This window comes from Anomalospiza imberbis, chromosome 2 (assembly GCF_031753505.1).
Source record: "Anomalospiza imberbis isolate Cuckoo-Finch-1a 21T00152 chromosome 2, ASM3175350v1, whole genome shotgun sequence".
Taxonomy (NCBI): domain Eukaryota; kingdom Metazoa; phylum Chordata; class Aves; order Passeriformes; family Viduidae; genus Anomalospiza; species Anomalospiza imberbis.
In genome coordinates this window covers 3005610-3029732 of record NC_089682.1, presented here as the reverse complement: position 1 = coordinate 3029732, position 24123 = coordinate 3005610, and the positions used below count along the sequence as shown (strand labels likewise).

At 47.0% G+C, this 24123-nt stretch overlaps 1 protein-coding gene across 2 annotated transcripts in view; it reads right to left on the bottom strand.

Moving 5' to 3' along the window:
- The window catches only part of DYRK1A (dual specificity tyrosine phosphorylation regulated kinase 1A), a 77437-nt gene that overhangs the window by 20751 nt on the left and 32563 nt on the right, over positions 1 to 24123 (bottom strand). For both annotated transcript variants that reach the window (XM_068179528.1, XM_068179527.1), the window contains exon 3: positions 3206 to 3411. In XM_068179528.1, coding sequence (XP_068035629.1) covers positions 3206 to 3411 — 206 coding nt within the window. The remainder of the gene's footprint in view (positions 1 to 3205; positions 3412 to 24123) is intronic.

The following is a 24123-nucleotide window of genomic DNA, read 5'->3' as shown; positions in this document are numbered from 1 at the left end:
TTTAGACCACCCAAACAGTTTACTTTTAGGGCATCCAAATAGGGTATTTTAGGGCACCCAAACAGTTTACTTTTAGGGAACCCAAATAGGGTATTTTAGGGCACCCAAAGAAATTAGTTTTAGGGCATCCAAATGGGGTGTTTTAGGGCATCCAAAGAAGTTATTTTTAGGTTACCTAAATGAGTTACTTTTAGGGTACCCAAAAAACTTTTAGGGCACCCAAAGAAGTTGCTTTTAGGGCACCCTAACAGATTATTATTTTTATATCTGCACCCAAGCAGATTATTTTAGGGTACCCAAGCAGGTTGGTTTTAGGGCACCCAAACAGTTACTTTTAGGCTGTGGAAAGCTGTGTCATCCAAGCTGTCCCGATGGTCCAGGCTGCCGATGTTAGGAAATTCCAGGAAACTGAAGCTCCCAGACCCAATCCTTGTCTGTCTGACTGGATGGGAGCCACTGCATGGAAAGGATCCAACCTTAAAGGATCAAACTCCCTGAATCTGCCTGAAATCCCCTTTTTCCTCCTCCTGTTTTTATGGATATATTAAGATCAAACTATCAAGGCTTCTCCAACAGCCAGTTCCTTTTGCTGCATATTAAAACCAGGATTTTCTGGAAGAGAAACATTGGACAAAAGGAGGCTCAGAGGGGACCTTGTGGCTCTGACAGAAGGGGAACAGGAACAGGAGAAGGGGAAATGGCCTCAGGCTGGGCCAGGGCAGGCTCAGCTTGGCCAGCAGCAGGAATTTCCCCATGGAAAGGCTGCTCAGGCCTGGGCAGGGGCTGCCCAGGGAGCTTTGGAGAGCCCATCCCTGCAGGTGTCCCCTGGAGGTGGCACTCAGAGCTCTGGGCTGGGGACAAGGTGGGCATGGGCACAGCTGGGACTCATCTTGGGAGATTTTTTCCAGCCTAAATGATCCTGGAATTCTGTGGTATGAAGTGCAAAGGCAGAAGTCACCTTCTGTGACCAAAGAGAGTTTGCCATTATAAAAAGCTGCTCTGTGTTAGACGCTCTACAGGGAGATGACACAGAGAACAAGTGGTGGGATTCCACCAGAGGATTGAAACAACCTCTTCAAGATGCTTCCAACAATGTTCTCTGCAAGGTTGCTGTCCAGAATTAACATTTACAGGACAGAACTTTATCAAGTTTTTTGATAAAAAACTTTCATCAAGGCCAGAGAGAAGTGGCAGCATATTCATGGTAATACCTTGAATAAAAAGGATTCCTTGTAGGAATGTGATAAAGAAAGAATCTGTAACATGCAGGGATCAATGGGACACAAACCCCCAGATGTTTGCAGATCACATCTGGAGAGAAAAACACAAAGCCTTCAACCACAGGGGTCAAGGTTTTGTAAGAAGAAAAAAAGTTATTTTTTAATTAAGATGAACCGGAGCTGTAAAAGGGCAACCCAAAAGAAAGAACAAGGAATTTATTCTGCAGAGAGACCAGGTCCAGAGCAGATGATCTGAGCCACCAGCAGGAAGATCTCAGCTGGATCTGGCTGTGCAGATAAAATCAGAAGTGCAGTGCAAAGGCAAAGAAGTCTTTGAGAGTCCCCACAGAGGCTCACACAGAACTTCCACTCCAAGCAGGAGCCTGTGAGGAGAACTCTTGGTGGGACTGGGTGATGGGAGGAGCACAAGAACTCAAGGGAGGAAAAAGGCAGGGAAGGTAAGTAGTCAGGACACTTCAGAAAGTTGGCCACCATCAAAGCCAAAAACACTGATTCTATAGAATTGTGTTGGTGGTGCAAAGACAGCTTGACTGCCATGGCCAAGGTGGCCAGCTGATTATTTCCTCACATGGATCGTGTCTATACAACCTAAAATTCCTTGAGTTTGTTTCCAAAGTGCCTTGAAAGGATTCAGGTGCAACTTTTCTTGACTGACCAGCCTCATTGTAGAAGTTTTGGGAGACCTCTAACCCAAAAAACTCACATAAAATACCTTTGTAAATCCCCAAGCTAAATATTACTATATAGGAGATTTCCTCTTCCTCCTGTTTGGCCCTCAGGGAAGGAAACCCATCCTTGGCCAGCTCCATTCCCTTTGCTCCAGTCACTGGAGATCTCCAAATCCTGGCCATTCTCATCCCCTCTAATCCTTTCCTCCCCCTCCTGCAAAAGCATCTTCCCACAGCACCAGAGCATCTCTTGATGGTTCCGGAGACTTTTCTACCTAAAACATCCTGAGCAGCAAACACACTTCATCTCTGTCCTCTTTAGTGAAACACTCCTCATCAGACTGCACCAAATTTTCAATTTCTGACCTACAGGCTTTGTTGGAACCCATCTGCCCTTATGTTTCCACAACTGGGCCATGGAAGTTTTAAAAACCAACAGAATTCCCACTTATCCAGAACCACAGCAGCTCTTGTGACTCCTGGCACTCTGAGCTGGGGAGCTCTTCCAGCAGTCCTACCTACTCAAATAAAAAATATTTTGTGCAAACTTCTGTATTCCAAAAACACCAACCAGTGACTCTGCATTGCAAAACTGTCCATTATGATAAGTAATGAAGCAATCAGCTGCTAACAAACAGCACCAAAATTTTAAAAAATAGTTATTTTTTTAGAAAGAGCTTTTCACAGTTCTCCACTTGGCCAATATTTCTCTCCTCTTATTTAAAAAAAATGTTACAAGTAGAATAATAAGTATGTTCCAGAAGTTTGGAAACAACTTTTTTTGAAGTTATACATATACATATCTATACATGTATATATATATATATATATAAAAAATATAAAAATATATAAAATATAAATATTTTAAAATATACTGTTGTATATTAATTCCATCCTTACAGAGTTGGAAGTTAATTAGTTAAAAAAAAGAAACCTACAAGAATAAATGCCCTGATCCTGTAATTTATGGTTGTATAACACAGGGATAGAGAGGGACGTTTCACAAGGGTTGGGGGGGAATGACCTTAAACTGAAGGAGGGCAGGTCTGGATGGGATCTTGGGAATTAGGAATTGTTCCCTGGCAGGGTGGACAGGCCCTGGCACAGCTGGGGCTGCCCCTGGATCCCTGGCAGTGCCCAAGGCCAGCTTGGACACTGGGGCTGGGAGCAGCCTGGGACAGTGGGAGGTGTCCCTGCCATGGCAGGGGGCAGAACTTGATCTCTAAAGGTCCCTTCCAACCCAAGTTACTCCACAACTCCACCTTGGAGAGCTGCAGAAGGAGCTGTGCCCCGTACCTGGTTTGTCAGTGGCAGTGGCTGCTCGAGCTGCTCCGCGTAGGATAAGGCCGAGACCTGCTGGTCACTGATGTTCTGCTGCCGCCGGTCACTGTACTGCTGATGCGAATGGGACATCTGTCCAGCCATCTGAAGGCCAGCAGCATGGAATGAAAACGATGGTGCAAGCCGAACAGATGAAGGTTTGCATGCTGAAGTCTCTCCTCCTGCAAAGACAAGGTGAGGGTTAAGCAGGGGATGGGTTGAAAATCCTGCCCCGTGTTCAGGCTCCCGGATCCCGGGGCTCATCGGCACCCAGGGGTTGCCACACACGGGAGATCCCACGGGGAGTGATCCCAGCATCATCCTCAGGGAAAGGTTATCTGCAGGGCTGGACAGGAAGGGTGGACAGGGGCTTCTCACAAGGACAGGGGAAATGGCCTTAAACTGAGAGAGGGCAGGGCTGGATGGGATCTTGGGAATTAGGAACTGTTCCCTGGCAGGGTGGGCAGGCCCTGGCACAAGGTGCCCAGAGCAGCTGGGGCTGCCCCTGGATCCCTGGCAGTGCCCAAGGCCAGGCTGGAGCAAGCTGGTCTGGTGGAAGGTGTCCCTGACCATCAGAACTCCATCTTTAAAGGTCTCTTCCAAGCCAAAGCATGCTGGGACTCCAATCCTGAGCATCCCTTTTCTCACATCTCCACCTGAGTGTCATAGCTCAGTCAGAATTTGACAGGGATTATTCCAAACACACAAATTCCACGTATGGATTCCACAAAAGCCAGAAAAACACACAAGTTCTGCCTTTCAGGGTTGCTCCCAGCAGCTTTCTGGACTGACTGTACCAAAGGAAAATCCAGTGTCCAGCCTCAGCAGCTCATCTTTGTTTGGGGATAAGGTTTAGGGGTGATGATGGTGGGACTGGGATGATCCCAAAGGGCTCTTCCAACCCTGGTGATTCCCTGAATCCCTGATTCCCTGTCCTGTGTGTTTATGCGTCCCTACAAAGCACAGCAAACAAAGAGCAGCTGCAATCTGAAAGCAAAATTAGCACTAAAGATTAAATTTAGAAGGAAGGTGTTAAACAGCCAAGCACCTGACCAGCAAAGGGAAATCCCCACCTCCTTTACAGTCCAAACCTTGCAAGAAAACACAAGCACTAGAAAACAGTAGATGAGTACAGCCAAGATTTGGCTTTCTTTAAAACAACTCTGTCAAAAGAAAACTAAAATATTAAAATTGATACTGCACCATTGACTCAACACCTATCAGGGCAACAGAAGAACTGCATGGATGAAATCAATCACCATTTTACATTGATTATATTAAAATATTAATCATTTTAAGTTAGCATTGCACAGAAAATTACTTTTAACTCTTTTACAAAATGTCCATTGAAAACTGAGAATCAGACTTAATTTTCTATCTCTACCACTTGGTGGATTTAGTGAACATTTCCTTTTCAAGATTCCCTGAACACTCCTGTAAGAATGGCTGAACATATGTAAGACATCATCCAGTATCTCTACTTTTTGCTCTTTTAATTTCCGAGGTTCTGCTTAACCTGAAAAAAATCATAATCTCACTTAGCAACATCACAGTGACTGAAGTAAAAGTCAAAACAATATTTAAATCAGAGAGTCAAAAATACCACTAATTCTGAAGCGTAGAGCCAGTTACTTTCAAAGGTTTAAATCTTGTATTTTCTTACCTCAGGCCATAGGTTTCCAATACAGAGAAACCTGGCCAATTACATCACTTAATAAAAACAAATTTTATTTCAAAAAATTCTGCCCTCCCATGTGTTCCTAAAAAAGCAGAAAGCTCAAATATGTAAAACCCAAAAATCCTGGCACCATGGGGGTTCCCATTTACAGTTTGACTTCACAGGATCTTCTGACATTCCAAAAATCACAACAAGTCTGAGGATAAACTGAATAGCGCACTACACACATTTAAAATAAAGTAAAAAAGAAAAGTAGAAGAGTGTTCAAAGTCTAATTATCCCACAAAACAACAGTTGTGATGTTTTGGTTCAGCTGGAAACTTTTCAAGCTTGTAGACCTTTTCCTCCCAAGTCCACCTGCACCCAAATCCGTGATTTTAATTTTTTAGTTTAAAATGTTTTTGAGATTTGCTGTTTATGACTAACAAAAAGTCCCTGTTGGCTTGGAGGACAGTCCCACACCAAATGCGATACCACGAATCCAAACTGCGTCCAACAAGAACCTTCTCAACCCAGGAACACAAACGGTTCCACAGCAAATCTCAGGAAAAAGGACAAGATTAGAGCCTGACCAGTCTGGTGACGTGAAGGATGCCAAGGAGATGGATGGGAATTGGCCACCTCATCCCCGTGTTCCCATCCCAAATGGAAAAGGATTTGAGTCACCCCTGAAATGGGACCGACCTCACCCACCTCAGCAACCACTGGGGCAGAATTTGGGAGCTGTAAGCACAAGGATCAGCAGTCACGGAATTCCAGCCTCCCAGCTGGTCCCTGTGCCTGCCAGGAAAGCCCCGGGGCTCACAGCCCTGGTCACCAGCACAAACAAGCCGCGCTCAGCCCTGATGGAAGCCCTGCCCTTGCCACATCCCAGGCTCTGCTCCTGACCCCTGCAATCCTATCCCAGCACAGCTAATCCCAAGGGAACACCCCTAGAAACACTCGGTGACACAGCAGGAGGAAAGGAGGGGAAAGAAGGACTGGTTAGAATAGAAATCTCGACCTCCTTTAGTTTTAGGTCGAGGAGTGGCTCCAGAAATAGGGACATTTGTGCACAGCCATTAATTGAGGCTCACACAGCCTCTGGTGGCTCTGAGATTGTTTTTTGGCTCATCTGGAGAGCTCCAGACACCCCAAAAAATCAGAGATCTGCTGACCACCAGGGCAGGACTCAAATCCATGGGCACTTGATCCCACAGCACATCCAGAACTTCCACAGGACAGAAATATCTGTGAACAAGGTGTAGTCAATCACCAATTTTCCTTTTTAACCACTTCAAGTTCAAGTGATCACACCTTGGGACGAAAATGAAGCAAAAAACCCCAAAACATACGCCAGGATCTCTAAGCATGAAGTACATTAAGGGAAAAGATTATGGATTTGGAGTGGGTAGAATTGTCTTACAAATAGGCCTTACCTAATGTTAGTTCAGGGGAGGCATAAAAATACCCACCTTGATTTGTATTTGCACTCTAAAGAGGCTCACAGAACTCTCTGAAAATAGACACACTGCAAAAATGGATTCCCTCATAAAGGAGAAGGTTTATTTCTTAAAGCATCATCTCAACACAGTGGAAGAAGTTCAAGAATGTATTTATTTATTTGATGAGGGTGGAAAATACTGTGTTTTAAAATAGCTGTGTTTTAAACTGATTTTATTTTTAATGGATGTTTTATGGCCTCTCCATCCCTGGAATTGTCCAAGGCCAGGTAGGATACTGGAAGTTATCCCTGCCCCTGGTAGGGGGTGGAACTGGATGATTTTAAGGTCCCTTTCAACCCAAACCATTCTGTGATTTTATGATTTTTCCAAGCAACAAAGAAATTATTAACTGCAGGCGTAACAATTATTTGAGACTGTGATTACTGAGGAGAATGAACTACAAGTGGTGTAGTATTGGAAAACTTTGTGTAAATTTTTGCATAGATTTTGAAGAACTCCATGCAGATTCAATTTCCTACCTCATCCATTTGAGATCCTGTTATTCCCATTTTGACATCAGTCCACGTAACTCATTTAACTCAGTTAAACTTCCTCCCAAAAAAGATATTTTTGGTGGTAAACACATCCCGGGCCTTTCCTTTCAGCTACAGCGAGGCCCAAACATTCACTGACTGACGGGGAAGAGCTGCAGGTGACTGAGTGATCCCAAGAGTGGATCATCAATGCAGAAAAAATCAGTGGATTGTAGCCAAAGCCCAACTGGCCACAGGACTGGGCAACCTCCAAAGGTCTCCTCCAGCCTCAAGGTTTCCCTATTTCTGGGTCACAAAAGTCAGCACAAAGTGAGATTTCTCTCTGGATCGGGAGTTGTTAGAGTAGCTCCTCTCTTGGCTGGGACTGAAAATCCCAACATGAATTCCAAGGTTTCTTTGCATTCCTGTCACCCAGCTCATTAAAGATCTACTTTGCTTCTCAAAGTATCTTTGTGACTCTCTTTGTCCCTCTGTCAAACCTTAGTGTTCTATTGAGGTGTATTCATAGTGAAATTTAAAAAAGGAGGCAAAGTCAGACAAAAACCATTAGAGCATTTGAAAAGTGACATTTCCTTAATATGTCTTCCTACTTCTCATCTCACAATGAAAAATTAGCCCCCAAAAAGGTGACAGTTTGGACCCTGTGAGTGATGGAAATCTGCCTTCAGGACTGACAAAAGCATCTCCCAAGTGCAGCAACAGAAGATCTTGGTTCCATGACATGATAAAGAGTTATCTTGCTGAGAACAGAACCTTTGCAACAGCCTTAAAACACTTCCCCGCCTGCTGATGGTTGTGCAAGATGAAGCAGGTAAAAGCAGTGAAAGTCCCATCAGCATTTATTTCATACTTCTAGAAGTTTAAATGCAGGAATTCCCCAAGCTTGGAAGCATCCAAGGCCACGCTGGACAGGGTTTGGAGCAACCTGGAATAGTGGAGGTTTCCCTGCCCATGGCAGGGGGTGGAATTAAGATGATCCATGATCTCAGGCTGAAGTGTGAAACTTCCTCTGCACAATTCATCTGCCATTCTCTTTGCCTAGCTAGAACTTTTCTTCCTTTTCTTCAACATTTTCCCTCCTAAGATCATTGCTTTGACCCAAAACGTTGTGAGTTTCTTTCTCTCCCTCCTATCCCACCCTCCCTTTCCATGTTTGGGCTGTTCAGCCATGTGCAGATATTCCCTCTGTTCCCTCTCAGGGCTACGCTGGCAGCTGAGTGAGAACCTGCCAGAAAACACGACCAGAGAATAAAAGTGTGAAGTGTCTCGTTCGCCACAAAGGGTGTTCTGCTTCCCACACTCAGAGTCCAGGAGCTTGTGGGGCCACACCACAGAACAAGCACGGTTCTTACTGTGCAGGACAGGTTCAGACTTTAAATCTTTTTATTTCCAACCCCTGCTAAACCACCACAGGTGAAGGCAAGCACTTCTTGTTGCTTTTTTCTGTCTTTAAATTAGTGATGTGAAAGCAGCCCAATGTCCACTCTAAGTGTGTTAGCTGAGGAATTGTACAACCCTCTTCCTTCACAGAAGATTTTTTTTTGCAAAGTTCATTGTTTTGCAGAATTCTGGTCAACTTTATTTTGCAAAGTCTCTGCTTGGAAAAGCTCTCAGCATCCATGAGCATTGTGACAGCTCAGCTATTGAAGAGTGTCTGGAAAAGGGAGCCAGATCCCTGCACTGCTCTAATACCCAACCACCTCTGAGGTGTATCAGCACAACCTAAAACAGCCAGGGAGCAATCAGCAACAAGCACTTGTATCTGAGAACTCTCTGTTCAAATAAACCCACGCTGAAGACGAGTTCGACCTACCAGAGTTCTGCCTGAGCATCACAAATGTCAGCCCTGGGGGACTGCAGAGTTTAGAACAATCATCTTTCAGGCAATGAGCAAACGCCAACCTGAACTCTGCGTGAACTCCTGCAGCCCTGCTCTGCCCATTGTCCCCACACACGGGTTTGGAGTGGCTGCCTGAGAACGTGGGGGTCCAGGGACCTCACTCTGCTTGGTCTGGAGTGGGAAAAGCTGAGAGAACCCAGGGAAAAGCTGAGAGAACTCAGGGAACAAAGGGAAATTACCTGTGGCAGCTACCGGAGAACAATCCCGTTATAAATATCCCACCGAGTTCCTCCTCTGGAGGAACTTTATTATTGTGGGGGAATTATTAAAGAATGGCAGCTTCAGAAGTTATCCTACAATAACTATTCAGGCAACTTCCCTGTACAGAAATGCCAAACACCGCTTTCCCTCCCAGCAGAATGGAACCCTAAACATAGAAACAACCCCGCTCTCCAACCCCATTCATGGGCCAACACACCCACGGGTTCCTCCTGCTCCTCCCAACTGGCCAGAGCTGCAGGGAAGTGCTCAGGAGGTGACATCAAACTCCTGGGTGCCATCTTTTCCCAGCCTGGAGGAAAAGCAGGCCAAGAGCAGGTTCATGAACTGTTGTGCCACTGCTGAGCCTGTCTTGGCCAGTTCCTCGCCTGGATGAGCTGCAGCAGGAGGTGGACTTTGGGCAGGACTTGTGGTCTGTGGCTTTTGTGCAATCAGAGGACACCAGCTCCCTTTCCTGGAAAAAAAATGGAGCTCAGACCTGTCACAGGGAAACACTGTGGGAAATATCTTCAGAAATAAAAGAAAGGCCACTTCAAAAATCTGGTACGAGAAGGGCTGAATGCTGCTGCTCATTGTAATTCTCCCACTGCAAGAGAAAGACCTTTCCAAAACTCATTTAATCCACTGGCAACACAGTATATAAATCTGTGTTTCATTAACTTGTAAATATGACTTTGAGTACACTCCGGAGAATCTTAGAACTGAGAAAATGTTGTGAAAGTGAAACCACTTTTTTTAAATAAATGAAGCCCAAGATCGCCAAAATTCTCAGCTAAGACCTACAGGAAACACAGGCAATCTGAACTTTCGTAGTCCAAATTAAGCTCTCTGAGACCTCTGCTTTTCCATTTCTGCCCTGGAGAAGCACCTGCTTGAAAGCACAGCTAAAGAACACCTGGAATTCCACAAGGAAACAGGGACAGGCCTGCAAAGGACTGAATGGACTGAAAACCCACTAAAATGAAGAGAACTGTGCCCAGAAATTGGGGAAGCCCAGAATCCTTCCCCAGCTTTAATTCTGTGCCTCCATGTCAATAAGTTATGATTCTGTTTGGCTCCATGAATGCCCTGTTTGTTTTAGGGGGCAGAATGGAAGCAGTGCTCACTGAATAGGTGGCCATACAATAGATCTTTTTATTTTCATTGTGTTTAACATAATATCCCTAGCCACTCTTCAGACTGTGCTCCAAATAAAATTATTCCTGGCTGCTTATATATTCTATAGAGTGGTCATTGTTTTTGCATCCTCGGAACTCACAAACAATCATTTCCTTCTGTAGAATTCTGGATTTTCTCCTGTTCTGCAGAAAAACGGCCAGACATGGGATGAACACAAAAGGGCGCCATAATTTAAATTTCTGCACATTCAGGACTTTGCAAAGACAAGGGACACATCCTAGCAGGTAAATCTCTGTTTCGCAGAGCTCCACAGAGGAGCAGCTGTACAGGTTAGGTTAAAAAAGCTCCTTTTTGACACACTGCCCTCGTGTGATCCTCCGAGAGAGGATACCCCAGGATTTACAGAGGAAGCGACTGTACACACACCAACAGAGCTCCTAGTGAAGGTTTTCCCCTTTTCTAACACACTTCAAGCTCTTCCCAAGTTTTCCGGCCACACTGGAACTCTGTCCAGCTCCTCAGGAGCACTGGTCCAACTCAAGGACTTTGGCTGCTGATTCACCCCAGCGTGCATTTATTTATTTAATGACAAACGAGTGAGTGAAACAATATCTCAGCAGTCAATACTTTATTACTGAATCTTTAATAACCTGTATTTCAAGAAGAGAACTAACTTTTATTTTAAAACTGACAAGTAAAAATTACCCAAATCCTCGTTTGCCAGAGGTCACTGATGCTGGTGAAAATGTGCCAAGGTTGAGGTTCTGAGGTTTTTTGTCTCGCCCTACAAATTCATGTGCAATTTATGATTTTATGCAATTATTCTAAGGTTTATCATTTTTCTAATCGAATGAAAAGCCTGCCATTAAAAAGAGGGACTAGAAAGGAGAGAGGGAAATGGAGATAAACTCTTTTTATGATCATGGTGAAAGTTCAAAGACTCACAGAAACAATAATGTTGGAAAATACCTCCAAGATCATCAAGTCCAACCTTTGAACAAACATAACAGCTCTTAAAGCAGAAATAAAGACTGAAGTGTGAATATTATTCCAAACACAGGTTTCCAGTAATTACTTAACTCCAGCTACCTCTGCATCTTTAATCCTGCTGAAAGACCCACAGCTGCCCCTCCGTGCCGAGTGAAAACCACAAATACAAACAAAAAAATCTGTCAAATTCAGTTAATAAGGAGAAAAATCTTTTATAATCCACGGTAATCTCCTAATACAGCAGAAATTTAGTGACACAAAGTTTAAATTGACATTATTTTTGTCCCTTAAGCATGCTAAAAAAGAACCTCTAAACTTATTCTTCAGAAGACTTCAAGCAAACTCCAAGTACACACCATTTTTATTAAATGTAAGGTTTTGGTTCTAGAAATCACTAAGTTTCTCTATGAAAACATTGGCCTTATCCAAGAGAAACTAAATTCCCCTCTGTTGAACCTGAAGTTTTCTGAAGGGTTTAGAAAACGGTCTAAAAATTAAAATTCCACCACAGTAAAAATCAGACTTAACCAAAAGTCTGCTGGTGACAGGAATTCCCACCATTACCAGCAAATGCCAGGTGGTATCAAACCAGGGATACATCCTGATACTTACGAGAAAGAGGAAAAGAAAGGAAAAAATAGCAGGGAATGTAGCTGGATTGACTCAGTTAAACAATTCATTACCCTCACAGTCAGTTTTAGTGAGTTGGAAGGAGAGAATGTGAGCAGTTATGGAAGAAAATACAGGAATTGGACACTGAAGAAGACAGAGGGAGGGAGTGGGGAACAGGACTGAAGGAGGTAAAGTGACCCATGAGTGGAGAAAATGCTGCTTGGGAAAGCAGGGAAAGGAAAAAAGGACAGATACAGACGTAGACTTAAGCAGCAGAATATATTTTAAGCTCAGATTCCCCAATATTCTTAGACAGGAATGATATTTAGGACAGGAAAAAAACAGGACTCAACTTAGAGCTTGAGGAAAGGCTTGTCTTTGGTGTGGAGTAGGTTTTTTTTTGGTCGGGTGGGATGTGAACACACCATTTTTGAAAGGTGTGTGTGTTCCAGAAATAATTATTCTAAAGAATAATCAGATTCAGATCCTGACCTCGGACAGCGAGAAGGGGCGAGCTGAGTGTATCAGCTTTCTGCGGGAAGCTGGCTACTTTAAAGCATTTTATTTAAAAAATAAATTTAAGAACAGGGGGGAAACTGGGGGGAAACAACAATCAGACGGAGCGGCGGGCGGCCCAGGGCCGGCGGCGCTCGGGGCCCGCCGCAGCCCGGTGCGAGGGCGGCCCGGTGCGAGGGAGGGCAGCCCGGTGCGATGGACCGCGGCCCGGTGCGATGGAGGGCGGCCCGGTGTGAGGGAGGGCGGCCCGGTGCGATGGAGCGCAGCCCGGTGTGAGGGAGGGCAGCCCGGTGCGAGGGAGGGCAGCCCGGTGTGAGGGAGGGCGGCCCGGTGCGATGGAGCGCAGCCTGGTGTGAGGGAGGGCGGCTCGGTGTGAGGGCGGCTCGGTGTGAGGGAGGGCAGCCCGGTGTGAGGGAGGGCAGCCCGGTGTGAGCGCAGCCCGGTGTCAGGGAGGGCGGCCCGGTGCGATGGACCGCGGCCCGGTGTGAGGGAGGGCGGCCCGGTGCGATGGAGCGCGGCCCGGTGTGAGGGAGGGCGGCGCGGTTCGAGCGCGGCCCGGTGTGAGGGAGGGCGGCGCGGTTCGAGCGCGGCCCGGTGTGAGGGAGGGCGGCCCGGTGTGAGGGAGGGCGGCCCGGTGCGATGGACCGCGGCCCGGTGTCAGGGAGCGCAGCCCGGTGTGAGGGAGGGCGGCCCGGTGCGATGGAGCGCGGCCCGGTGTCAGGGAGGGCGGCCCGGTGCGATGGACCGCGGCCCGGTGTGAGGGAGGGCGGCCCGGTGTGAGGGAGGGCGGCCCGGTGCGATGGAGCGCGGCCCGGTGCGATGGAGGGCGGCCCGGTGTGAGGGAGGGCGGCCCGGTGCGATGGAGCGCGGCCCGGTGTGAGGGAGGGCGGCGCGGTGCGATGGAGCGCGGCCCGGTGTGAGGGAGGGCGGCCCGGTGCGATGGAGGGCAGCCCGGTGTGAGGGAGGGCGGCCCGGTGCGATGGAGCGCGGCCCGGTGCGATGGAGCGCGGCCCGGTGTGAGGGAGAGCGGCGCGGTTCGAGCGCGGCCCGGTGTGAGGGAGGGCGGCGCGGTTCGAGCGCGGCCCGGTGTGAGGGAGGGCGGCGCGGTGCGATGGAGCGCGGCCCGGTGCGAGGGAGGGCGGCGCGGTTCGAGCGCGGCCCGGTGTGAGGGAGGGCGGCGCGGTTCGAGCGCGGCCCGGTGTGAGGGAGGGCGGCGCGGTTCGAGCGCGGCCCGGTGTGAGGGAGGGCGGCGCGGTTCGAGCGCGGCCCGGTGTGAGGGAGGGCGGCCCGGTGTGAGGGAGGGCGGCGCGGTTCGAGCGCGGCCCGCAGCGCGCAGGCCCGCGCGTGAGGGGGAAGCCGGTGCCGGCGCTCCCCTCAGCGCATCCCCGGCTGCCGCAGCGCGCCCCAGCAACAGCGCCTCATTAGCATAGCCCACCCCGGGCCGCGCCGCGCCATTGGCCCGCAGCGCGGCGGCGCGGGCCAATGGCGGCGCGCTATGCAAATGCGGGCGCGCAGTTGCCAGGGCAGAGCTGGCGCGCGGCGGCCAATGGGCGCGGGCCCCATAAACAAGGAGCGCGATTGAGCTTTGTCACATTCGCCGGGCGCTGTTAACACTTTCCAGTTTAGGGCGAAATTAGCTCCATCTCCCGAGGATCAGGCTCATGTTCTACATTTCACCCCCACAGCAAGGGCAGGGCGGCGCAGCCATGATACACGGGATTTACGGATAAGCGCGCCCGCGTTAGGATTTCGCCCTGCCCGGCTCCGGGACGCCTTCTCTCCAGGGCTGGGATGTGAAAGATTTCCCCCAGCGCTGCCGGGTGGGAGCGAGCCCGCCTGGAATTCTTGCCGGGGCTTTAAAAAGCTCTAAAGTTCCCTGTCGCTGCCTTCCTTAGGCAGGTCACCTCCTAAAATTACTGTGTCAGGCTACTCCTGTCCTTTCCTTTTTCCTTCCCTTTTTCTCAAAGATCTGAATTTATGTTTCACTGGTTTGGGTTTAACCCTAAAAACACAACATCCTTTATTATTATTATTGTTATTGTTATTATTATTATTATTGTTGTTGTTATTGTTATTATCCCCCCACTCCCCGCGACAGATTTTAAGCAAAAGAAATTTCAGCTCGTTCCACCGCCGCTAACGACTGAACATGAGCGACGCTGAAGCATCCTACGAGAAATAAGCAGATTTTTTTTTTTTCTTTTGACCGATCTTTCAAAGAAAAAAAAAATATATATATATTATCTGACAGCATATTGGTGTCTCTGTGCCTGTGACGGCGTGAATCCATCACTGACCAGCACCGCTCGCAGGGCTGCTGGGGAGATCCCCTTCCCACGCGCGGGGGGGATGCGGATGTGGAAAACCGGCGGCTGGAAATGCAAAGAGTGACAGACAGACAGACTTACTCTGGAAGCCCCCGGCTGTCCCTGCAGCAGCAGCAGCAGCAGCAGCAGCAGCAGCAGCAGCACTGTCCCCTCTCTCCCCCTCTCTCTCTCTCTACGCCGTGGCGGCCGCAGCGGTGCCGGGCATGTTTTACTGCACTTTGCCGAGCCCGGCAGCGATGTGCCGGCGCCGCTGCGAGTCTCTCACCTGCCGAGGGGGTGGGGGTGCTTCCTGTTCTCCGGGGCTCCGCCAAGGTGCCACCGGACAGGGGACAAGTGCCGGCGGCCAGGGGACGGGGCACGGAGCCCCCGGAGCCGCCGGGGTGGCCTCGCCGCGCTGGCACGGCGGGGACAGCACCTGCACCTGGGCACGGGGAAGGAGGGGGCACGGGCAGAGCCATCCCTGCTCTCAGGGGTCCCTAGCACGGCCCAGCTCCTCAGAGCTGCAGCGGGGAACCTGCTTTTACCAAGCGCCCAAGATGTCAGTTCCAACAGTTTTACCGGCTCCCTCATTCAACAACTTCATTTTGGACATCTTAGCAGCAGTGAAACTACTGCAGTACCTCCCTCCATGCCTTGGAACACCAGCAACTCTCTCAGTGAAGCTCCTGAAATCTCTCCCCCATTCAACAACTTCATTTTGGATATTTTAGCAGCAGTGAAATTACTAAAATATCTCCTTCCATGCCCTAAAACACCAGCAACTCTCTCAGTGAAGTTCCTGAAATCTCTCCCCCATTCAACAACTTCATTTTGGACATTTTAGCAGCAGTGAAACTACTAAAATATCTCCTTCCATGCCCTAAAACACCAGCAACTCTTTCAGTGAAGCTCCTGAAATCTCTCCCTCATTCAACAACTTCATTTTGGACATCTTAGCAGCAGTGAAACTACTAAAATATCTCCTTCCACGCCCTAAAACACCAGCAACTCTTTCAGTGAAGCTCCTGAAATCTCTCCCTCATTCAACAACTTCATTTTGGACATTTTAACAGCAGTGAAACTACTAAAATATCTCCTTCCATGCCCTAAAACACCAGCAACTCTCTCGGTGAAGCTCCTGAAATCTCTCCCTCATTCAACAACTTCATTTTGGACATTTTAACAGCAGTGAAACAACTAAAATATCTCCTTCCATGCCCTAAAACACCAGCAACTCTTTCAGTGAAGCTCCTGAAATCTCTCCCCCATTCAACAACTTCATTTTGGACATTTTAGCAGCAGTGAAACTACTAAAATATCTCCTTCCATGCCCTAAAACACCAGCAACTCCCTCGGTGAAGCTCCTGAAATCTCTCCCTGTGTACCCCAAAACAGCAGCATCTCCCTCAGTGTGTGTGCGCTGCACACCCCAGGAATCAGTGCCGCCCATTCTTTCTCCGCTGGCAGCTTTTGGAACCCACTCACTGCATTTATCCGTGCTCATCTCGCAGCCCCTGCAGCAGCAGCGTTACCTGAGCAGGGGCTTACGAGAGCAATCCGGGCTGGGCCAGGACTTTGCAGCACTAATCCTTGTGCTGGGCTGCTCCGCTGGCCTTTCGGGGAAATACTTTTATCAGCACTTAACCGAGAGTTCCCCGCGTTGGTGCAGCGCCTCCTCCTTCCCCCACCTCCAAAGAACATTACTCACAATTTGCAGTTTGCAGCGCAAAACTAATTAGAGATGGAATAAATTACCTGCTACATGGCAGCACGTCAAACCGCACGAGAGGTGAAAAACACCCAATATTTTATCCCAAATCAATACCCGGCCTGATGGCTCAGGCATTTCCAGCTGAACATAAAGTTAGCATAAATATCAGCATCATTTTTAGAGCTGTCCTTTTGTACAAACAGATATGTATTTAAAAAAATAAAATTAAAAGAAATCTTTTCCTAGGCATCAAACCCATCAAGGGAAATTACTTGAATTATTCTATTTCCCATTTGTAGTTACTGAGGCACAAGATATATTTAAACAGTTGGTAGAGAAAAAATGGGAAGCATCTCCCATATCAATGTACAGCCAGCATGCCAAACCATGAATGTAAGCGCTAAACAAGGGATGAATACATCATGTGCAAGAGTCTCACATGATATAAATTATTCAATACCTGACCAAAGAGAACAGCTTTCAGGAGAGAGGGGGAGGATCTCAAAGTACTTTTGTAGTTTGAATACAGGCAGGGTTAGGAATTGATGCAGAATCTTTTTAACTCGGTTAAATAATCCCATGTATTTTCAAACTATTTCACTGGGTGACATCCACCCAGCTCTGGTGTCTACCATAAATAAAGGTGGATTTCATCTAACACAGCGAAGACAATTTTAAAATAAAACCAACTGTAAAAATAAAATAACTTGGCACGTGGGCAAGTGTGTATTTTCAGAATTTGGGCTGTCCCCTCCTTCCACGTGCAGGATTTGCACAGCCCTATTGATATTAAAAGTCTTTTTTCCTTTACTAATCCCAAACAGTACAGATTGGGATTTTTGGGATTGGATTTGAGATTGCTGTTAACCTATCACACACCTTTAAGGACCAACACACACACACAGAGGCTTTTTAAGTGAAAAAGTGAACTACAAAAAAAATATCCACCATTATAAATTCCACCTCGATTATGGGGAAGCTGCTGGTGTGATGATTCCAGGGAATTCCCTCGCTGGCTGATTTCATGGATCATCTTCAAGTAATTCATGTCACTCCAAGGGAAATTTACAGCACTTAAATTTTAGCTACAGAGCAGTTCTGTTGCATTTGAAGACATTGCACTGCTTTGATACTCTGTATTAATAACACAAATTCTGACGGAGTTCCTAAAAACCAGAATACTTTAAAACTCTTATGCACACTGTCCTTATTAATCCATATCACAGTTCATAAAATAATAACATTCCAGGTTTTATCCTCACTCCGAAGTTGCCTGGAAGCACCAGAACTATTCCAGAAAATCCTCACGGGCTGTGAACTGCAACTTAAACCATTTTTCTGCTGCTTTGTCAATGATTTGGTAATGGATATTCTGACACCTGCATTTTACAGCAGGAATCTGAAGCCAGTCCTGACAAACTCCACTCACTAAACAATAAATCATTCCCCAGTAAAAAGTTTCTGTATTTCCATATCCAGCTTAGTGCTCATCACAGAAAATCAAAAAATAAATCAGAAATAAATCCATGCCAGGGGGTTGAAAAGCCCAGTCAAACCTCACAATTCCAAAGCACTCATCTGAAAGCCCAATTTCCTGCCTTTGTAACAATTCCTGTATTTAGTACACACACTTTTAAGTTTAAGCAATTACTTCTTTTGATTTGCCTCACCTTGAAGTAGCAGCTTTTAAGGAGAAAAAAACCTGAAGTGTGGTTGGATCTGTACTTCCAGCTGGAAACCACCAAAACCTGGGGATGCCAAACTTCACTAATCCAAACAGTATGACCCCAAAGTGGGGCTCACTGTAAACTGTATTGATTTCTCTCAAATAACACAAATTTCAACCTGGAAAAATTTAAAACACAACAACAAAAACAATCCACAAAACAAACAAACAAAAAAAATCATTATTCCTTTAGGATAATACTGTGATTTAAGAAAATTATTTTTTAAGTGTACCTTGCATTTTTCCTTCTAAGGTTTTACCGTTTCTAGCATAAACTAAGGAGTAGGTATTAAAGCTTTGAAAATTGGGGTTTTGTTCACAGTAATAATAACGATGAGAGCAACACTACCCAAGTATCAGAGTTGTGCAAATTTAAAAAAATAAATTTTGTATGCATCTTATAGAATCCCAGAATGGTCTGGGTTGGAAGGGATCTCAAAAATCATCCAGTGCCACCCCTGCCATGGCAGGGACACCTTCCACTGTCCCAGGCTGCTCCAAGCCCCAGTGTCCAACCTGGCCTTGGGCACTGCCAGGGATCCAGATCTGGGAATTCCATCCCAGCCCCTCCCAGGGAACAATTCCTGCCCAATACCCCACCCTGCTTTCCTTCAGCTGATCTGCATCCATAAATCTGATTCCCAGTTACAAAAACTCCCATTTGCCATGACTGGGCTCCTCCTTTCCAAGAAGTGCCACCTGTCCCCTGCAGGGACATCATGGAAGATGCACAAACCAAAGACACCCTGTTTTGGCTGGAACATTTGAGCCTCTCCTTCCATCAGTCTCTGGTTTTTCTGGAATGTCAATTCCCAGAACAAGCTCCTGACAGCTGCCTGTCACCTGCACCTGCAGCATCCATGTGGGCCACCAAAAAAAGCAGGTGACTTCCAAGGGGTGGAGGGAGGGAAGGAATCATTCCAGCATTTCCTGAAGGATCTGTAAACTACACCAAGGAAAAGCTGAGGGGATAATTTGCCATGGTTTGGTGTTGGGTTTCCTCATCTCCAGAGAGGTGCAGAGGAAGCATTTCACCTGAGGAAAGAGAGTTGGATATTCCCAAGGAAATGTGATGATAGAAAATTATTTACAGGATCTAAACACCAAACACAGAAGGAATTCTTCAAGGTTCATCCAACAACTGTGTTCTGGGAAAAGATCACCCCAAGTCCTGTTCATAGCAGAAATGTTAATGAAGTTCCAACCTCTGAAGGTTTTAATTCAAACAAAACTGTGCCCTGGTCTGGTCAGGGAATGTTCCCAGTTCCTGAGGACATTGTGAAAACCACATTTACAGGCACTAGACATGACTGTCCTGCAATGCAAAGGAACCACGACCTCCTACAAAGTCATGTCACCCAGGCTGAAGTCACTGCAAGTCAAGAAAAGTGAAATAATAACACACATACTCTTTATTTAAAAGTTTAGGTATCAGTGAGCTTCAAAGCTTCAGCACTGAGGTTTTCCAAGTGTTCTCAGGGAACAGAACACTCAGCTCCATGCATGGCACAGGCAGGACTCTGTAAACACACACGTGAGGATGAGTCTTGGAACAGCCTGACTCTTCCCTGCCAGGCAGACGCTGGAAGAAGAGGGAAGAAGTTGGAAGTGCCCTCCTGCCATGAGTGAAAACTCACTGGAGTGAGGGCTGTGCCAGGCTGTGGTGGGAAGAGATGATTGAGAAGGGGTGCAAAGAAATGTCACCCCAGAGAAATGTCACCCCAAAGAAATGCCACAATACAGTCCCAAGAAATGTTACTCCAAAGAAATGTTGTCCCCAGCAGGACCTCACTGAGGGCAGTTATCAAACACTCCTCCAGGTAATGGGACTTTAGGTTGGCCAGAGCAGCTGTGGCTGTCCCTGGATCCCTGGCAGTGCCCAAGGTTGGACACTGGGGCTTGGAGCAGCCTGGGACAGTGGAAGATGTCCCTGCCCATGGCAGGAGTGGGACTGGATGAGCTTTAAGGTCCCTCCCAACCCAAGCCATCCTGGGATTCCATGAATTTGGAGGAGAAAGTATAAAACAAGCCCAGGATCTGCCACCTGTAAGATGTTTGCAGAAGACAACAAGAGCCACGTAACTCATTATTCTCATCACTGCCACAGAGCCCAACTTTTCACCAAGTCCACTGAAGAGCTGAAAAGCCTTACCCGAAAGCAAAAGCAGTATTGTTTATTGTGCTCCAAAGCCACTGCAGAAAGCAGGGCCTTGGTGCAGAAGGAGCAGAAAAAGCCCAAAGCACCTGCTCCTGTTCTGCAGCACCAGTTGTTCTGCCAAGCAGTGGCGACACTCGAGGCTGTGCTTTGCCAAAGCATCTGGGTTGAAAGCACCACGGTGTTGTTCGCTGGCCCTGCTGGCCAAGCGAGCACAGAACTGCTTCCAAATGTCACTCAAGCTCACACAGCTCCTCAAGACTTCTTTGGGAATTTGTGGGATTGCTGTGCTTTCTTAGCAGCTTCAGAGAGCCCAACCGTGTCTGAGCAGAAGGTGCCAGAGAGGACTTCCCTTCTTTTTCTGCTCCACAAAAGGGGAGACTTCCCAACATCTCTGCAAACAAGAGGGAATGGACAGGTGGAAAATTGTCTTTGCCATCATTTGTGAGAGGAAAGCATGCAGATTCTTAAGAGGTCATGGCATTGACCACCTTTAGCCAACACTCCGATGTTTCAAAACATCATCAAGGATGAAATGATTTTGCCAGGGGAGGTTCTGATTGGATATTTGGAAAAACTTTCCCTGGCAGAGTGGCCAGGCCTTGGGCTGAGCTGCTCAGGGAGGTTTGGAGTCACTTTCTGTGGGAGTGCTCAGGAGGAGCCTGGATGTGGCCCCTGGGGACAGGGTTTGGGGTGATGCTGGTGCTGCTGGGGTGAGGTGGGACTGGATGATCTCGAACACAAATATTTCACAACCCTTTCAGTGAAGAAATTCCTTCTGCTGCCCAACCCAAGCCTCCCCTGGCACAGCTTGAGGCCTTTTCCTCTTGTCCTGTCCCTGTTCCCTGCGAGCAGAGCCTCTTGTTCCCTGGGAAGCTCAGACCAGGGTAATTCTGTGTTCCCAGCTCACAGGATTTCCCTCCTGAGGGCCGGAAGCACATCAGGCACAGAGTCACACCTGGAATTTCCTGGGCTTGTCCCTTCCCTCGTAACTGTGCTGAGGAACCCAGAAAGGGCTGGAGAAAAGACCCCCTGACTCTCCAAAGCTGAGCACAGAAATGCTTCTCCATGGAGCACCTTGTCCAGAAGCTTTCAAAAACTTCCCGAGGCATTTCTTGTTCTCCAAAACTATCAGTTCCTATCTTTGAATGAGGAAAGCCAGGCCTCTGTCAGAGGTGCCATTAATCCAAAGGTGCAGTACCTGTCTAATTACCTGGTCTTTGAAGAAATTCCCACGATTCATTAGGAGCTGATGTTGAAAGGAGCCCAAATCCCTTTGTTTAAGTGGCTGCCACCCAGACTTGCTCAGAAGACACCGATTCACTTTTCTCTAAATCGATCAAAAGGCTTATCCAGGAGGGAGATTACCCATCTTCCTAATGGGTTAGGGCAGCTTCTTGGGAAGACAAAGCTACTGCTAATCTGTTATCGAGGATCATGTGGATTTTTGATGGCAAAAAATACTGCTAATAAACTGGGATCCATGGGAGAAAGCGTGACACAAAGTCAAACCATAAAACACTGTAAGCAATCTGTAAATGCTGAGCACCTGGAGCTGTGCAAAGGGTATTTGTAGTGAAGGAATTGGTCCCTGTGAGGATGGGGCACAGGTTGTCCAGAGAAGCTGTGGATGTCCCATCCCTGGAAGTGTCCAAGGCCAGGTTGGCCAGGGCTTGGAGCAACCTGGGATCACGGGAGGTGTCCCTGCCCATGGCAGGAGGTGGGAGTGGGATGAGTTTTAAGGTCCCTTCCAACCCAAATCATTTCAGGATTTTAGGAAAGCAAGAATTCCCTTCTCCTCTACCAAGCCTTCCCAGAAAAAAAAGTGAAGCAGGATTTTCATTCATGTTGCACAGGCTATAATTCATGGAATTACAGGACACTAATGATTCCTCAGGTGTCTGAATATCCACTGAGTGTTTACTCAAATACCTGTAGCCAGAGTGAAAGACTTGAAGTGAAAAGACGTCAGTACGGATCTGGAAGTGTTTTGAACCCAAATCCCTGCTCCAGACGAAGTTAGCTCCCAAATTCTATTTAAGGAAACTGCCTTCTATTGAAGAAGTGGAGTATTCAGCTGGCTCCGTTTTGGTGGCACTTTTTCTGAGCAGAGAAGTGTCAGAATTTTTGCATTTGGATGGCAGCCTATAGAGCCTGGATTTCTCCCAAGAAAAAATGAAGTTGTGCTTCTTGCCTTCCCCTGGAGCTCCACATGCCTCCAGACATAAAAGAAAACACCAAACAAAGAAAAAACACAACAACTACTTTTTGCCTTTCTCAGGATCCAAACAGTTGTTGCCTGGGGCCTTTTGCTACCAGAATCTTTGTTGGAAAACAAAGCTGAACACACAATTTAGGCTGAAGGTGCAGAATCTTAACTTGAAAACTGACCCATAGATTTGGGTGTGAAACAGCCTCTTTTTTCAGAGGAAAATCTCTTTTCTTCACAAGAAGTCATGAAGACTCCTGAAGTCCATGAAGTCAGCCAAAGCCAGAGGACAAGAACAACTTTACAGAAAAAATTTCTCAGAAGTTGGAAGGAAAGCTGAACTTTCGAAGGAAAGCAACACAAAATTCTCCCAGGCTTTGTAAGGGAGAAAGAAGCAAAGAAACGTTCCTGCAGCTGCAGCTCAGGAAAAAAGAAGTTACATTTCTATGTAATATATTTTTATATTATGTATATATAACAAAAGATAGAACAACCCTGGGGTTTTTTGCTTTGACAAGAGGAGGAAAAAAGCAATTTTCTTGTGAGACATCATAAGTGTAAAGAGAAAGGAAAAAGGATTTAAGGACAACAGTGGAATTAATAGCTGAGGAAGCATGGAAGCAGCAGCTGAGCTCCCCTGGATCCAGCACATCCCAGGAATCCTCCCCAGCAGGCAGCCAGGACAGGGAAGCAGCAGAGTTGCATGCTGCTCCGTGGGATGGGCTCCAAGGCTGGGAATGCTCTGGGTACTGACAGGGAAACAGCTCTTTTAGTCTGGGAACTGGTGCTCTGCAATCTCCTCTGACCACATCTGCTCCTGCAGCTCTCTGCTGGCACAGTTTACACGTCAAGTCTCTTCCTTGAGACAGCCTCCTTCCAACCAGTGAAAATGGCAAAGCAGGAGAGGCTCAGCTGTGAACTGAATTTTGTAAAATCCTGGGGTGTAAAGAAAGGAAAACACATCAACAGCATCGGCCAGTGACTGCTCTGCTCCCCTCCAGATTTTGAGCTGTGACCCTTTTCCTTTGCAAGATTTAAAAGAGGCTCATGCTCCTATCAAACACCTGCCCAGGGACATTAAAGGTGAGGAATAATCAGTTTATTCTGAGGCTCACCAATGACAAAACACAAGATCATCACAAACTGGTCTAAGTTAAAGCACACAAGACTAACTTGCATTTTTTTTTCCAGTTATTTATTTATTTATTACAATTATCTTAATGATGGGATCAAAGTTTTCCTTCGACATCTCAGTTTGCCCAGAGCAGCTGGGGCTGCTCCTGCATCCCTGGCAGTGCCCAAGGTTGGACACTGGGGCTTGGAGCAGCCTGGGACAGTGGGAGGTGTCCCTGCCATGGCAGGGGTGGGATGAGATAATCTTTAAACTCCTTCCAACCCAACCCATTCTGGGATTCCATGACCTCAACAAGCCAAAAATGGAATTTTGGAGAAAACTCCAGAGATGTGAACACTGAAGCCTGAAAAGAAACACCGCCTTATTTACATCCATTTCCAAGCACCAGAAATACCCTAAAACTCCACACTGTGGATCCATCACCGCACTCAGGGAAGTCTTCAAGAATCACTCAGCATTGTGAAATGATTACTGTAAAGTTAGTTTACAGCTGGAAGTTTTAGAAAGGTCTAACTTAAGAAACAAGAATAAATCAATTACCAGAATGCTGCTTTTTCTACGGTCTTTAAGGGCCTAACACAGAGCCTATCATGAACATCTGGAACTCACCTGAAGTGAAGCTGTAAATGGAATTATGATG